Source organism: Falco punctatus (genome assembly GCF_963210335.1).
Source record: "Falco punctatus genome assembly, chromosome: 6".
In the NCBI taxonomy this organism is placed as follows: Eukaryota; Metazoa; Chordata; class Aves; order Falconiformes; family Falconidae; genus Falco; species Falco punctatus.
The window spans coordinates 77821460-77835224 of NC_137585.1; the positions used below are offsets into that span (position 1 = coordinate 77821460).

Sequence of the window (13765 nt, forward strand, 5' to 3'; positions counted from 1 at the left end):
ATGCTTCAGGTAGAAGAATTCTTTGTTGACTATTATGATACAGTTTTCAAAATCAGGTTGCCTAATAAGGAAGAAAGAAGGAATTTTTTTGAGGCCTTAGTTGTAAATCAAGCTGTTCAACCTCCTGCGCCAAAAGAGAAAGCAGGTGAGGATAACCTCCTCTACATCGAAAACTTTGCTAACTGTAAGAGAACAGCTATCCAGAATGTGCTTTGGTGGGCATTTTCTATCAAGAATTTCCCATATGCTTGTGCCTGAGTGCCATACATTGACGGAAAGTTTCTGATTAAACGAAGCTTGGTGGCCCTTGGAAGTTCTGCCTGTCGCCCTGCTGCCTGAGCCTTGACAGCGGACCGAGGAAGAAATAAGAGCGCCAGAGGAGCAGGAGGGGGATACGTTGCGTGGGGTTAGGATTTTCTAAAGGGATGTGACCCTTAGACTTGTCGTTGAGAGGTGTTTCAGAGCATTTGCAAAGGCTGCTGGCCCAGAGGAGGTAAATGTCCATCTCTAAGACCATTTTATCTGTGTGCCTTCATAATTTCCCTCTGTGTCTATTTCTCAGGGTTTGTGTGCTTTTCGTAGGCACGTAGTTGAGCTTTTGTGCCAAGCATCTCAGTGTGACTCAGGGAGGGGTCTCTCCTGGGGATGCCTTATTGCACTCTAACTACCTTTGAGGGGATGAGTGTGATGTCTGTGTTCTCCTGAACGGTGCTTGCATTGCCTCCCTCTTCATCCTCTGCGCCTCTAGAGCAAGCGCTTGACCCTCACATGCCATGGTGTATTCCCCCGGTGCTTCCTCAGAGCACTGACGGTTCCTCCAGGTTTGCTGCTGCAACAAACAACTCATCCTCTGCCCTTCAGCAGTTCACCAACGTTTTCTGCTAAGCGAGGACAAGAGTACAAGGGTGTTGGAAGTTAAAAGAGAGGTTGCAGGTGTGAGATAATGCAGCCGTCGAGAGAGGGAGTGGGCTGAGCTGATTGATTTAGCCAGGCTGCACGAGGGACTGTAAAAGGCAGAAGAGAGTGGCTGGTGGGAGTGAAGTCACAACTGACTGGGCGCAGGTGAGCTGCAGTGTTGCCTCTCTCTGGGGTACACGGCTTTTCTCAAGCCTTCTGAGACGGGACCCTAGAAAAGCTTCCAAGGAGACTGTGGGAGAAGCAGACCAGGCAGTTGCTCCCAGTCTGTCTCCTTCAGGCATGAAGGACCACAGCTGCTCATCTGCAGTGAAGCAAAAGCAGCAGAATTTTCTGTGATTCCCTCTCACATCCTTTTCCAGGGCAGTGTTCTTAGCCAGGGTACACACTGCTGCAGAATCAAAGTAGGCTGGAAAGTGTGAAGCACAGCCCAGTTTCCCAGACACATCCAGCAAGAGAGTCATTGCGTGAGACCTAGTGACATGTGTACAGGGCTGGCGGTGGGCACCCTGGACTTCGGGCCTGCCCTCCAAATCAGTTTGGTCAGACAATTCTGTGCCCGAGAACAGGCACGGTCAGGGAACGGGAACGAGCAACTTCTCCTTCAGAGAAAAGAAGCGGGAGCTGTGGGTGACTCCACTAACGCGGCGCAGTCCCGCAGGGTCTGAGGACAGCAGGCAGAGCCAGGTGCTGACTTTGTGCCTCTGCCTTTAGCAAGATCCATTACTTTCTGTTCACTCCTCCCTCTCGGGAATTCCTTCTCATTTTCACAGCACATCATCCATTTCCAGGGGCAATACAAGCAATTTGACTTTACCCACACGATGGTTCTGGAGGATTTATGGAGGAAGTGTTCAAAATGAAGCTCATACTGCTCTTGTCCTTTGCTCTTCTAATATATATTTTGATTACAAGGTGGCTTACAGGTAAGAGACTCCTTACTGTACCCGTCTATCCGGTTACCTACCCTAAGATATCACGCCTGCGCTTCATTTCATAGACCCTGAAGGAACAAACACACTGTAGATCGTATGTGGTGTCTGACACCTCCAAGTTCAAGTATGGGACAACACCAGCCATCCTGATGACGTGAGACACCCCAGCCCTGCTGTTTCAGGGAAGGTGTCAGCGACTTCAGGGAAGCGCCGCAGGTGTGTTATCCTACTACAGACATGAGGGCGGCACGTTCAGTCTCTGCTGGGACAGAACCAGGGCCTGTGGGGGCAGGAGCCTGTGCAGATTGCTTTGTGGGCTGTAGATCTGCAGAGTGCATAGCTCTTTGTACAGCTCTTTGCACATCACGTGTGGTAACTTGCTCGTAGCTCAGCGAGCTTTGGTTTGCAGTACTTGCACCAGTGTACCTATTGTCTTCCTGAATAAATCACTGCCCGTAATGCCCACGAGTATGGTCCATGAGTCTGTAACACAGCTGGTGTGTATAAGCCATGACATCTGGTAACTGTAAGGCATGTCTGTGCCTGGAGGAGGTGCTAGCAACGACTCAGGACCCTGACCTCCCTATTCTATGGGACTGTGAGACTAACTTAGAGCTCGGCTTTCTGCTTTGGATTACGCTAACACATGTAGCTTTCTTCTCTCTATGGAAAGATTACACTTGCAGGGAAAAGCAGTGCATTTGCTCCCACCTCTTCCTTTCAGGTGAAGTGCTTGTCACCGTCAGCAGTGAACCGTCAGTTGTCTCTGTTGGAGAGCAAGTGACTCTGTCCTGCCAGCTGACAGACAGTGTCCCCTTTAACACGAGTGTGCTTTGGTACAAACTGGAAAAGGGGAAGGATGCTCCACTGTGTGCTTCATCCAGCCTGGGTGGGGTGGTGGATCAGTGCCAGGATGAAGAACGGAAGAGGATGGCGTGTCACTGGAAGAGAAGAGCACTTCTCCTGGTTATCCAGGCAGTGCAAGTAGCTGAGGAGGGGACATATGTTTGCGCAGTGAATGGCAGCGTTGTCACAAATGCTACTATGCACCTTGATGTTACAGGTAAGCAGGGAGATTTTCACAGTGAAATGCGACTTGCTATGACCATGCTGAGTTCAGTTCCCATTGTGGCTCTGCGGCTCTGCCTATTCCTTGCTGGACAGCTGAGACCTTGTCAAGGTTTAGCCCCAGCAGGCAGCTAAGCATCACACAGCCGCTGTTAGCTCCCTGCCCTGGTGGGATGGAGGGGAAAATCAGATGGGTAAAAGTGAGAAAAGATTGGGTCGAGATAAAGACCGTTGAATAGGTAAAGCAAAAGCCGTGCACGCAAGAAAATCAAACCGAGGAATTAATTCCCTACTTCCCATGGGCAGGCCGGTGCTCAGCCATCTGCAGGGAAGCAGGGCTCCATCACATGTAACAGTTTCTTGGAGAAATGGAGAAATGAGCAAAGATGCGGGAAGCAGCTGGAACGACTTGCTTTGATTCTGAGTATCTAAAGACGCTCAGTGGGAAAGGTCATGTGGCTTGTCAAGGGGGTAGATAGTGTAACAGGGAACTGCATTAAGATGCTGAATATCATCATGTAGGTGCTCAATATCCCCATATAAATAAACTAGAGTTTGTTTAAGGGGTGTTTTATTTTAAATAATTTGTTTAAATCCTCTTCTGGGATTATGAATGTTCAGCTTCTCCAGTTAGGGCTGGTTTGCCTTGTAAAAAGAAAAAAATAGTTACTCAGAGCTATTAGGGAGGGTATTCACCAACGTGCAGTGCACCTAATGATATGGTAAAGGCCCCTTCTCCCTCCTCTTTAGAAATCCCCTGTCTCAGTTGACCTGTCTGAAATGCAAACCTGGAAGTACTTGCAAAAAGCACCTTACCAGATCTGATCTGCTGATGGACAAGTCGCACTCTGGAGCTTCATTTGAGGGCATGGAAACATCTAGCTTCCACAAACCTGGCGTCAGTCTATCTGCAGGCCAATGCTATGTGTGAAGGCCCTTTTCATCTCTTTTCTTTTGAACTGATCATGTGCTAGGCTGACTTGATGCCTCCTGTTTTGGTGTGGGACAAGACAGGCAACAATTCTTTGCTCTTCTTCCCCTCCACACCGCTCCTTTTTTATGGACCTGTATCACCCCCCTCAGTCACGTAGAGAGTGCTCATCTCTTTTGCAAACTCCCAGATGCTCTTCCTGACCTTTGATCATCCAGGCTTGCTGGGGTTCACTGTGACTCTGGGGTGAGATGCCCTAGTGTTCAGTGTTGCTGTAGTCCAGGTAACCGGCCCGTCTGATCTGACCAGCTGTGGCTGTTTTTATGAGCTATGAATTTCTAGCGCAACATACTGAGGCCTTCTGAGTTGTGTTGGTTCAATTTGCTGTGACTGTAGTGGTGTTGCAGTAACTCTAACCCTGTCTTGTACTCATTGACTAACTCCGTTACAGCAATTGGTACCAAGCCAACTTTGTACAGGGGTCAGCAAGAGGAGAATATGTGTCGCTACACGTGTAAGTCAAAAAACTGGTACCCAAAGCCTGAAGTTATTTGGACGAACTATGGAGGAGACATGGCAGATGTGGAGGCCAACACCAATGTAACGTGGAGTGAGAGAGACCATTTCATGGTGCAAAGCATCATCACAGTGCCTTGTGATAAAGTAGATGTGGTGTGTGTAGTCCAACTCAACAAAACCAAGGCAAGCCAATCAGGTAGGCCACAGTTTTTCCCCTGCATCTGCTTTGTTGAAGGAATCAGAGCCCTCCGTTATTGCTAGAAGAGTTGCAATGGGGCAGGTCTCAGCACCTTCCTTGAAGACCAAGCATCCTGCAGAGCCTCCCCATGCAGAAGAAATTTTTTCTGTTGGGTGGTAGAGGTTTGAGTTGGCCTTGTGGCGTCTTCAGGGCAACACCATGGAATGATGATCCAGGGAAGTGCTGAGAGCAATCTTCCTACTGCCCTGCCTCTTTGGGCTGCGTTCAGCCATAGCTTGCCTGTATTTTTAATGGTCTGAACCTGAGTATTGTTATCTCTTTGGCATAATTTCTGGGTTTTACCTTCTCACCTGGAATGACAGGCTGTATCATTCATGGTTTGGGAAGAGCTTCTTGCACACAGTTCTGCCTGGTTTTGTTTATTTCAGCAGTCTCACTCTTACACACAGAAAGCTCATAGGATGCTTTCAAGTGTAGAATTATGGAAAATGAAATGCTCAAAAGCAGATGCTTTTGATTAGAGATGAAACAACAACAAAAGTGCAGGTGTTCCGTGAGATCTCTTTCATGGCATACTTGGTGATTCTGTGTTGTGCCGGATGTGGTGGTGTTAAATTGCCTCTTTTCCAGGTTCCTTGAATGAGATGACTGTGGGAGGCACTTGTGTGTACAAGGGCAGAATAACAGGTTCCCTTGTAAAGCCCAAAGTGATGTGGATTAATTCCCAAGGAGAAGACCTATCTTCACTGGCCCTGACAAGCATTCTACAGGAGGCGGACAATAGTTTTGCAATAGAAAGCTCCATTGAGATACCCTGTGAACAACCACCACCTTTGTTTGTGACCGCTGAAAGGGAACACACTCTACAGGTGCCTCAACAGTCAGGTATGCAGCAATTAAGACTCATGCACCTTGGCATCCTCTGAGCAAGCAAAGCTACTCTCTCCTCACTCGCATACTGCATCATCCTCCACTAAGTGAGAAGGTGGGGCCAAACGCTGTGGATTATTTCACTGCGTTTCCCACCACACGCCATAGTGACATCCACTGAGAGTGTTAAGAAAACTCACAGCTGGCCCGTGCTGACCAAGGAGAGAGGCTAGGATGCAAAGGGTAGAATTGCAAGATCAAGTATTCTATTCATGTGCAGGAGGTGTCTCAGCCAGACGGGGTAACCCACGTGTGGTGTTACACATGGTTCTTACACCTTTCAAGCGTTCAGTTACAACATGATTTGATTCATTGCGACTTAACACACACACAGAGACTACGGTTTGCAAAGAAAAGACAATGCCATGGTGTCATCATCCACCTGACTCTTTGATGATCTAGACGTCCCTGGAGTCCATCTTCCTGCGGTTGCTTATCTATGACACCAGGCAATGGGAGGGTTTGACAGAGGTGTTGGGGGGGCTAGGATGCTGGCAATGTCTCCATAGTCCAGGCATATCCTTTATCCTTCCTGGACAGCTTTCAGATTCTCAGAAACAAAGGTCCTTACCTCCAGATGGAGCTGCCCTCCTCCTTGCAGTGAGCTGGGCTCCTTCAGCCATACTTACTTGAGCAGGACTGTTCAGTATACAATGCAGACCACATGTCTCTGAAGAAAGTTGAGGCAATCTCATACTATATAGACTAAACGGGTACAAGAGTTTGGGAACGGGGTTTTGCCTAAGAACAGTCTATTGCTCAGTGCTTTGAGGAAGTCACTGAACCCAACTGCCAGGAGTGTGGCTGCAATGAGAAGAGCATCTGCTGACCCCAGGAAAGCCAGGAAGACAGTGGGCCCATGAGATAAGTGCACACTAGCCTGTCTCCCAGCATGAATCTCTGTTTTTTGATGCTGCAGAGAAGTTTTTGTGAGAGCTCTTCAGGGTGCCAGCTGCTGAGAGTTGTACCGAGAAGGAAAGACTTTGGCATGAGGCTACTAGGGGGCGATTCTGCCTGAAAGGTGATGTTAAGGCCAAGCTGTCCTCTGGAATTTCTTCTCAGTGAAAGCTTTGGAGGACAACTTGTCGTAAGCTAATGTATTTTGATGGTATCACTCAGAACGATATTGCTCCCTTCAGAGACAGTGGCCTCTTGAATAGAGTGAGAGACTAGAGACCAACTGCAAAAGCAAAAGACAGTAAGAAACTTCCCAAGGAAAAAGATAAATACTTGCTAGTTCATGTCGAGTGTGGTTTTCAGCGTGTGTCTGTGGAAGACTCTTGGACACAAGGCAGTGAATATAAAATGCAACTATCAATGCTCATTTCAGCTTTCTTTGAGAACGTTTTTGTTCCTCTTCACATTTCCCGAGGAATGATTTGGCTGAAAGTGTTCTTCTGCTAGCCACGTTCAAATGCTGCAGATCATGTGAATATACAGCCACTGTGTGTGTGCGTGTGCTATACCGCAAGAAAGCCGATTCATTTTTTCTATTGCTTGTTCTCCATTTTTCAGAAAGAGGTGATTTCTTCTGGGTTCCCTGCCTCCTTGTCCTCCTTATTTTAGCAGGTAAGCTATTTCCCCCTGCCAGAGATCGCATGAGCCAGTCCCTCTTGGCAGTGAAGATTCATTTCCAGAGCAGTGATGGGCTGCACTTTGGCTTTTCGTACTCTGTGTGTGGCTTACACAACAGTTGTGGTGGAGTTACTAATTCTGGTGGTTTTGCCTTTCAGCAACACCTTGCATGAAGATTGGTAAGTGTGAAAATTCACAGTTTAGAGTCCTTCCCTGCCCGTTTCGTGAGCTTATTAGCAGAGACTTGACAGTGCAATGCTTGTCCTGTTGATGGGGTCCCTGGCTCTTCAGGCCCAGCATGCATTTGGCAGGGCTGTTGTATGTTATAATGAATGGGGGACTCTCCAGCTGACTGGGCTCCACTGAAGTAATGGGAGTGTTTGTGGCTGGAGGAAAAAATTCCAATCAGGGCCAGGTGATGAGTAGCTCCAAGGGAGCATGAACTGTCCCCCATACCAGTGGAGTTCATCATTCCATGGGCTGTAAGGACCTTGTGGGTATTACCCTGATGCATGTCTTCTTCTGTTACTAAGGTAACTCAGGAGAAAAACTGTGTGTGAGCAACGGTGAGTATTCTGCTTATGCAGACTCTGTCCTTGCCTGGCTTAGAGCCCTGGGGTGGGATACGAGGGGTGCTCCAGCAATGGCAACAGCTCCAAGAGTGTTGTGCTGAGAGACCCTGACAATGTTTAAGGCTCAACTTGGCAGCTGGGGCTCCCTGGTTTGGCTTTGGCTTTGCAAGAGTAGTGCCCCATGGCCAGTCGTGGGGTGCATTTTGAGTCTTCCTTTTTGTCATGGGACTACCACTACCTGCATGGAATGAGTATTTACAGAGTTTTTTCCTTTCAGCACAGTTTTAGTGGTGGATTAGTACAGGTGAATGTTCAGGGTTTAGTGCGCTTACCTGCCCATGCTGCAAGCTCTTTCATGGAGCCTTGACAGTGGCAGGGTCTGTCTAATGCCATGGTCCTTGGACACTCTCCTGGCCTACGAAGCATTTGGCAGAGCTGGTGGTATGTTGACATGATCACGGAACTTATTGCTGCCGCGTACCAACTGTGAAAGCTCTGTGTTCTTTGCTATTCAGCCAAGGGGAGAAGCGGTGGCCTAAGAGAGAGGCCTCATCCCAGGGACAGGGAATGCTGTCCCCTGGGAAGGAGGAAAGTGCCAGCCTGAATTCCCTGTGTGATCCAGACAGAAGGGGCAAGTGGTGGGGCTACTCCATCATCTGGCTTGCTGGGTGCTGGGTGAGGGGAGGTGCCATATCCCTCAGCAGCTGACAAGGACCTAATGCATTTGTCCTAACTTCATGTCTTCTTCTCCTGTGACCACGGTGACTTGGCAGTGGAACTGCATGGAAAGAATGGTGAGTCTTTCTGCTTGCTCGAACACCTTCCCTCTTGGGATAGAGCTCTCGGGCGGGTGAGGAGGGATGCCCCAGCAATGCCAGCTGTTCCCCGAGTGCCACGCTGACGGAGCCTGCCAATGTGCAAGGCTCAACCTGGCAGCTGGCGCTCCCTGGCTCTGGCTTTTGCAAGGCAGTACCAGATGCCCAGCTGTGAATAGGTACTGACTCTTCCTTCTGATCGGGGGCCTCCCAATACCTGCTGCAGAATTAGTATTTATGGAGTCTTCACCTTTCAGCACTTTTTCAGTGTCAGATTAGTCAGGGAGAATGTTGAGGGTGTAGTGTGCTTACCTACCCATGGTGCAGGCCCTTACACGGAGCCTTGACAGTGGCAGAAGGGCCCTAATCCCATGGTCCCTGGCCATTCTCCTAGTCCAGCACACTTTTGGCATGACTGATGGGATGTTCTTGTGCCTGGGAATCCTATTATGGACTTCAGTCCATTGTGAAAGTTCTGTGTTCTTTGCTATTCACTGAAGGAGAGAAGTAGTGTCCCAGAAAGAGGAACCATCCTCAGGGGAAGTGAATACCGTCCCCTGTGTAGCAGGAAGGTGCCAGGCTGAATTTCCTGTGTGAGCCAGAAAAAGGGGCAAGGGTGTTGTGGTGGGGCTACTCCAGTTTATGCCTTGCTGGGTGCTGCTCGAGGGGAGGTGCCCTTTTCCCTCAGCACCTGACAAGTACCTTTTGTGTCCTATCCTAACTTCATGTCTTCTTCTCCTGTCACCATTGTGACTTGACAGAGCTTCTGCGTGCATGGAACGGTGAGACTTTGTGCTTGCCCAAATACCTTCCACACTGGTTGGGAGCCTTGGGGAGGGTGAGGAGGGATGCTCCAGCAGTGCCACATGCTCCCCGAGCGTCACTTTGGGTGGCCCTGCCAATGTGCAAGATTCACCTGGGCATCTGGTGCTCCCTGGCTATGGCTTTGCCAAGTGGGTGCCCCATGGCCATTGCTAGGGTGGGTCTTGACTTTTCCTTTTTTGCTTGTGCCTCTCAATAGCTGCTGTGGCATTACGTTCTACACAGTCTTTGCCTTTCAGCACAGTCTCAAAGTCAGATTTGTAAGGGTACAAGTATAAGAATTTTGTGCGCTTACCTACACATTATGCAAGCTTATTAGTGAAGCCATGACAGTGGCAGGGTGGTCATAATCCCATTGTCCTTGGCCATTTTCCTGGCCCAGAAAACATTTGGCATGACTGACGGGATGTTTTTGCACCTTGGAGGCCCTGTTGCAGACTTTTCACCAAGACAAAGTCTCTGTGTTCTATACAATTCAGTCAAGTGGAGAAGCGAATGCCCAAGAGAAATGATCCATCCCCAGGGAAAAGGGAAACCATCCCCTGGGAAGCAGGAATCTGCCAGGCTGAGTTCCCTGTGTGAGCCAGACAGAAGGGGCAGGGTGGTTGTGGTGGGGCTGCTCCGGCTTCTGGCTTGCTGGGTCTTGACCGTGGGAGCTGCCCATTACAAGGACATTATGGGTCTTCTGCTGATTTCATGTCTTCTCCTGTGTCCATGGAGACTCCACAGAGGAACACCATGCAAAGAATGGTGAGTCTTTCTGTTTCCCAAATGCCTTCCCTACAGGTATATGGCCTTGAATCAGGTGTGGAGTGATGCTCCAGCAATGCCACCTTCATCCCGAGTGCCACATTGAGAGAGCCTGACAGTGTGCAAGGCTCAACCTCGCAGCTGGTGCTCCCTGTTCTTGGGCTTTACCAACATGTTCCCCAATGGCCAGTGGTGGGGTGGTCTTTGACTCTTCGTTTTTTGTTGTGAGCCTGCCATTAGCTCTTGGGGAATTAGTATTTATGGACTCTTTGCCTTTCAGCTCATTTCCAGTGGAAGATTAGTAAAATTGAATGTTTAGTGTGTTGTGATGGTGTAAGCTCTTTCATAGAGCCTTGACATCGGGAGAGCAGTTTTAATCCCAGGCTCCTTGGTAATTCTCCTGACCCAGCACATATTTCACACAATTGCTGGGTTGTTCTTGTCCCTGCGGGTCCTATTATGAATTTCTTTACATTCTGAAGGCCCTGTGTGCCTTGCTATCCAGTCAAGGGGAGAAGCGGTGGCCCATGAGTGAGGATCCATGCCCAGGGAAAGGGAATACTGTCGCTCTGGAAAGCAAGAAACTGTCAAACTGAGTTCCCTGTGTGAGCCAGAAAGGAGGGGCAGGGTGGTGGGGCTACTCCTACAGCAAGTTTCTGGCTTGCTGGGTGCTGGTTGCGGGGAGGTGCCGTGTCCCTCAGCACGTGACATGCCAAAGTGGTCCTGGGGTTGTGATGCTGGTGGAGGTGGCAGCCAGTGAGGGTGTCTGTGCCAGGCACGGGCAGTGCTGTGAGCGGTGGGGAGTGGGTGGGAGGTCAGTGGGTGTCATCCTGTGCAGGTACTGGGTGCTGCTGTGTCCAGAGCAAGGGAGCCCCTGTCCCCACGGCTGGCAGCAGCTCGTGCCTGGGAAGCCCTGATTGCTCTCCCTTCGTTCTGCCAAGCCCTCCCGTGCACAGCAGCCTCAGCTGCAAGCAGGGGCAGCCCTGGGTGCTGAGAAGGGGGACTGCGGGCAATGCGCTGCCACCACGGCTCCGTGCCGGGGGGAGCTCTGGCTGCATGTGGGTTTGGAGGAGAAGGGATCTGCTTTGCTGAACATGTCCCAGGATTTACAGCCATCTTCACTGGAGGTTGGGTGCTAATCAGTGTGTCCTCTTTTCACCCTTTCTTCTTGCAGAGCAACTGAAGAAGGAGATTGGTGAGTGTCGCTGACTCCCTGGGGCCCGTGTGTGTGAGCAGTTTGTGGGATGGGGTGCCAGGGTGGGAGAGTGGAGGACAAGTCAGCCCTCACCCCATGGGACAGCCAGGAGAGCCTGCACCGTGGAGTGTGACCGGTGTCAGGAATACTGAGAGACACCTGGCTTGGAGGCCATCTCTGCTGGCTTTCCCTCCCCTTCCTGTCACCAAGTGTCCCTGGGGAAGGGGCCTCTAAAGGCACCCATGGCCCTTGCCACAAGGCAGATGGTGGGTTGCCGTGGCAGGTGGCTGGTGATGCCCAGGCTGTGGAGGCTTTGTTGGAGGCAGGAGCATGAAGGAAGGAGATGCTGAGGGGAGGCCACAGTGTGTGCGATGGGGCAGAGAGCCCATGTCCCTGAGGAACCCTGGCTACTTATAGGGATTTGGGTCTGTGCCGTTGTTGGTAAAAATGCTTCTGAGGGCCACATGATGAGGAGCTCCAAAGGAGCATGAACTATCCTGCATGCCAGATTTGTTGTTCATCATTCCCTGGGGTGGACAGTCCTAGAGGGAAATGGCTTGTAGGGATCCTGTGGGTCCTGTCCTGACTTCATGTCTTCTTCTCCTGTGACCATGGTGACTTGCAGATGAACTGCGTGCAACGAATTCTGAGTGTTTCCGCTTGTGCAAATGCTGTCCTTGCCTGAATTAGTGCCCTGGGGTGGGCGGGGAGGGATGCTCCAGCAGTGCCAGCAGCTCCCCGAGTGCCACGCTGAGAGACTTTGCCAATGTGCAAGGCTCAACCTGGCAGCTGGTGCTCCCTGGCTCTGGCTCTGCAGGGGCGGTGCCCATGGCCAGCTGTGAATTGTTTTGACTCTTCCTTTTTGTGGGGGATCTTGCAATCGCTTCTGCGGCATTGCCATTTCCAGAGCCTTTGCCTGTCAGCACAGTCTCAGAGGCAGCTCAGCAAGGATGCAAATTCAGGGTGTCGTGCGCTTTACCTGCCCATAGTGCAGCTCATTAGTGATGCCTTGAACAATGTCCGGACTGTGTTAATCCCATGGTCCTTGGCCATTCTCCTGGACCAGCACGCATTTGGCATGAGTGATTAGATGTGCCTCTGACTGGGGACCCTGTTACTGTGTCCATTGTGAAAGCTCTGTATTCTTTGCATTTCAGTCAAGGGGAGAAGTGTTGGCCCAAGTCATAGGTTCCGTCCACAGGGAAAGGGAAAACCATCCCCTGGGAAGCAGGAATCTGCCAGGCTGAATTCCCTGTGTGAGCCAGACAGAAGGGGCAGGGTGGTTGTGGTGGGGCTACCTCAGCTTCTGGCTTGCTTGGTGCTGGTCAAGGGAGGTGACGTGTCCCTCAGCCCACTACAAGGACGTTATGTGTCTTCTCTGATTTCATATCTCTTCTCCTGTGACCACGGTGACTCAACAGAGGACCTCCATGGAAGGAACGGTGAGTGTTTCTGTTTCTTAAATGCCTTTGGCACAGTGATAGGGCCTTGAGGCAGATGAGGAGGGATGCTCCAGCAATGCCAACTGCTCGCCAAGTGCCACACTGACGGACCCTGCCAATGTGCAAGGCTCAACCTGGTAGCTGGTGCTCCCTGCATTTGGCTGTACCAAGGTCTTCCCCAAAGGCCAGTGACTGGGTCGGTTTTGACTCTTTCTATTCTATCGTGGGACACCCAATAGATACTGTGGCATCACTGTTTACAGATTCTTCTCCTTTCAACACTTTTCAGCGACAGATTAGTGAGGGTGAATGTAAGGGTGCAGTGCGCTTCCCTGCCCATGGTGCAAGCTCTTTCATGGACCATTGACAGTGGCAGGACAGCCCTAATCCCATGGTCCTTGGCCATGCTCCTACTCCAGCACGCATTTGACATGAGTGATTGGATGTCCTTGTGCCTGGGGGTCCTATTATGGACTTATGACCATTGTGAAGGCTCTGAGTTCTTTGCTATCCGGTCAAGGATAGAAGCAGTGGCCCAAGAGAGAGGACCCATCCCCAGGGCAAGGGAATACTGTTGTCCTGGGAAGCAAGAAACTGATAGCTGAATTCCCTGTGTGAGCCAGAAAGGAGGGGCAGGGTGGTGGGGCTACTCCTACAGCAAGTTTCTGGCTTGCTGGGTGCTGGTTGAGGGGAGGTGCCGTGTCCCTCAGCACGTGACATGCCAAGGAGGGCATATGGCTGTGATGCTGGTGGAGGTGGCAGCTAGTGAGGGTGTCTGTGCCAGGCAGGGGCAGTGCTGTGAGCGGTGGGGAGTGGGTGGGAGGTCAGTGAGTGGCATCATGCACAAGTAATATTTTCTGCTATATCCAGAAGCCAGAGAACATCTTTACCCATGGCTGGCAGCAGCTCGTGCCTGGGAAGCCCTGATTGCTCTCCCTTCGTTCTGCCAAGCCCTCCCGTGCACAGCAGCCTCAGCTGCAAGCAGGGGCAGCCCTGGGTGCTGAGAAGGGGGACTGCGGGCAATGCGCTGCCACCACGGCTCTGTGCCTGGGGGAGCTCTGGCTGGGGACATGTCCTGATGGATGACAAGTCAGCCT

At 50.8% G+C, this 13765-nt stretch overlaps 1 protein-coding gene across 3 annotated transcripts; it reads left to right on the plus strand.

Moving 5' to 3' along the window:
- Window positions 1–595: 595 nt before the first annotated feature.
- LOC308065836 (uncharacterized protein) lies at window positions 596–13409 on the plus strand. 3 transcript variants are annotated; one of them, XM_080392343.1, is made up of 10 exons: window positions 596–1841; window positions 2575–2913; window positions 4301–4564; window positions 5198–5452; window positions 7013–7066; window positions 7231–7251; window positions 7606–7638; window positions 8418–8438; window positions 9221–10551; window positions 13200–13409. In XM_080392343.1, the coding sequence occupies exons 1-9, from the start codon at window positions 1757–1759 to the stop codon at window positions 9478–9480; spliced, it is 1332 nt and encodes a 443-aa protein (XP_080248469.1). In that variant the 5' UTR covers window positions 596–1756; the 3' UTR covers window positions 9481–10551; window positions 13200–13409. The 3 variants fall into 3 exon arrangements, with proteins under 3 accessions (XP_080248469.1, XP_080248468.1, XP_080248470.1); XM_080392342.1 differs by lacking the exon at window positions 596–1841 and having other exon boundaries at window positions 1888–2913; XM_080392344.1 differs by lacking the exon at window positions 596–1841 and having other exon boundaries at window positions 1888–2913; window positions 10002–10551.
- The last annotated feature ends 356 nt before the right edge of the window (window positions 13410–13765 follow it).

Excerpts from the sequence above, each read along its gene's own strand:
- LOC308065836 (XM_080392342.1), top strand. The coding sequence starts at position 2,361 with ATGACATCTGGTAACTGTAAGGCATGTCTGTGCCTGGAGGAGGTGCTA. Across the intron at positions 2,914-4,300 it reads TATGCACCTTGATGTTACAG|CAATTGGTACCAAGCCAACT; the intron begins GTAAGCAGGGAG and ends ACTCCGTTACAG. Across the intron at positions 5,453-7,012 it reads ACAGGTGCCTCAACAGTCAG|AAAGAGGTGATTTCTTCTGG; the intron begins GTATGCAGCAAT and ends TCCATTTTTCAG.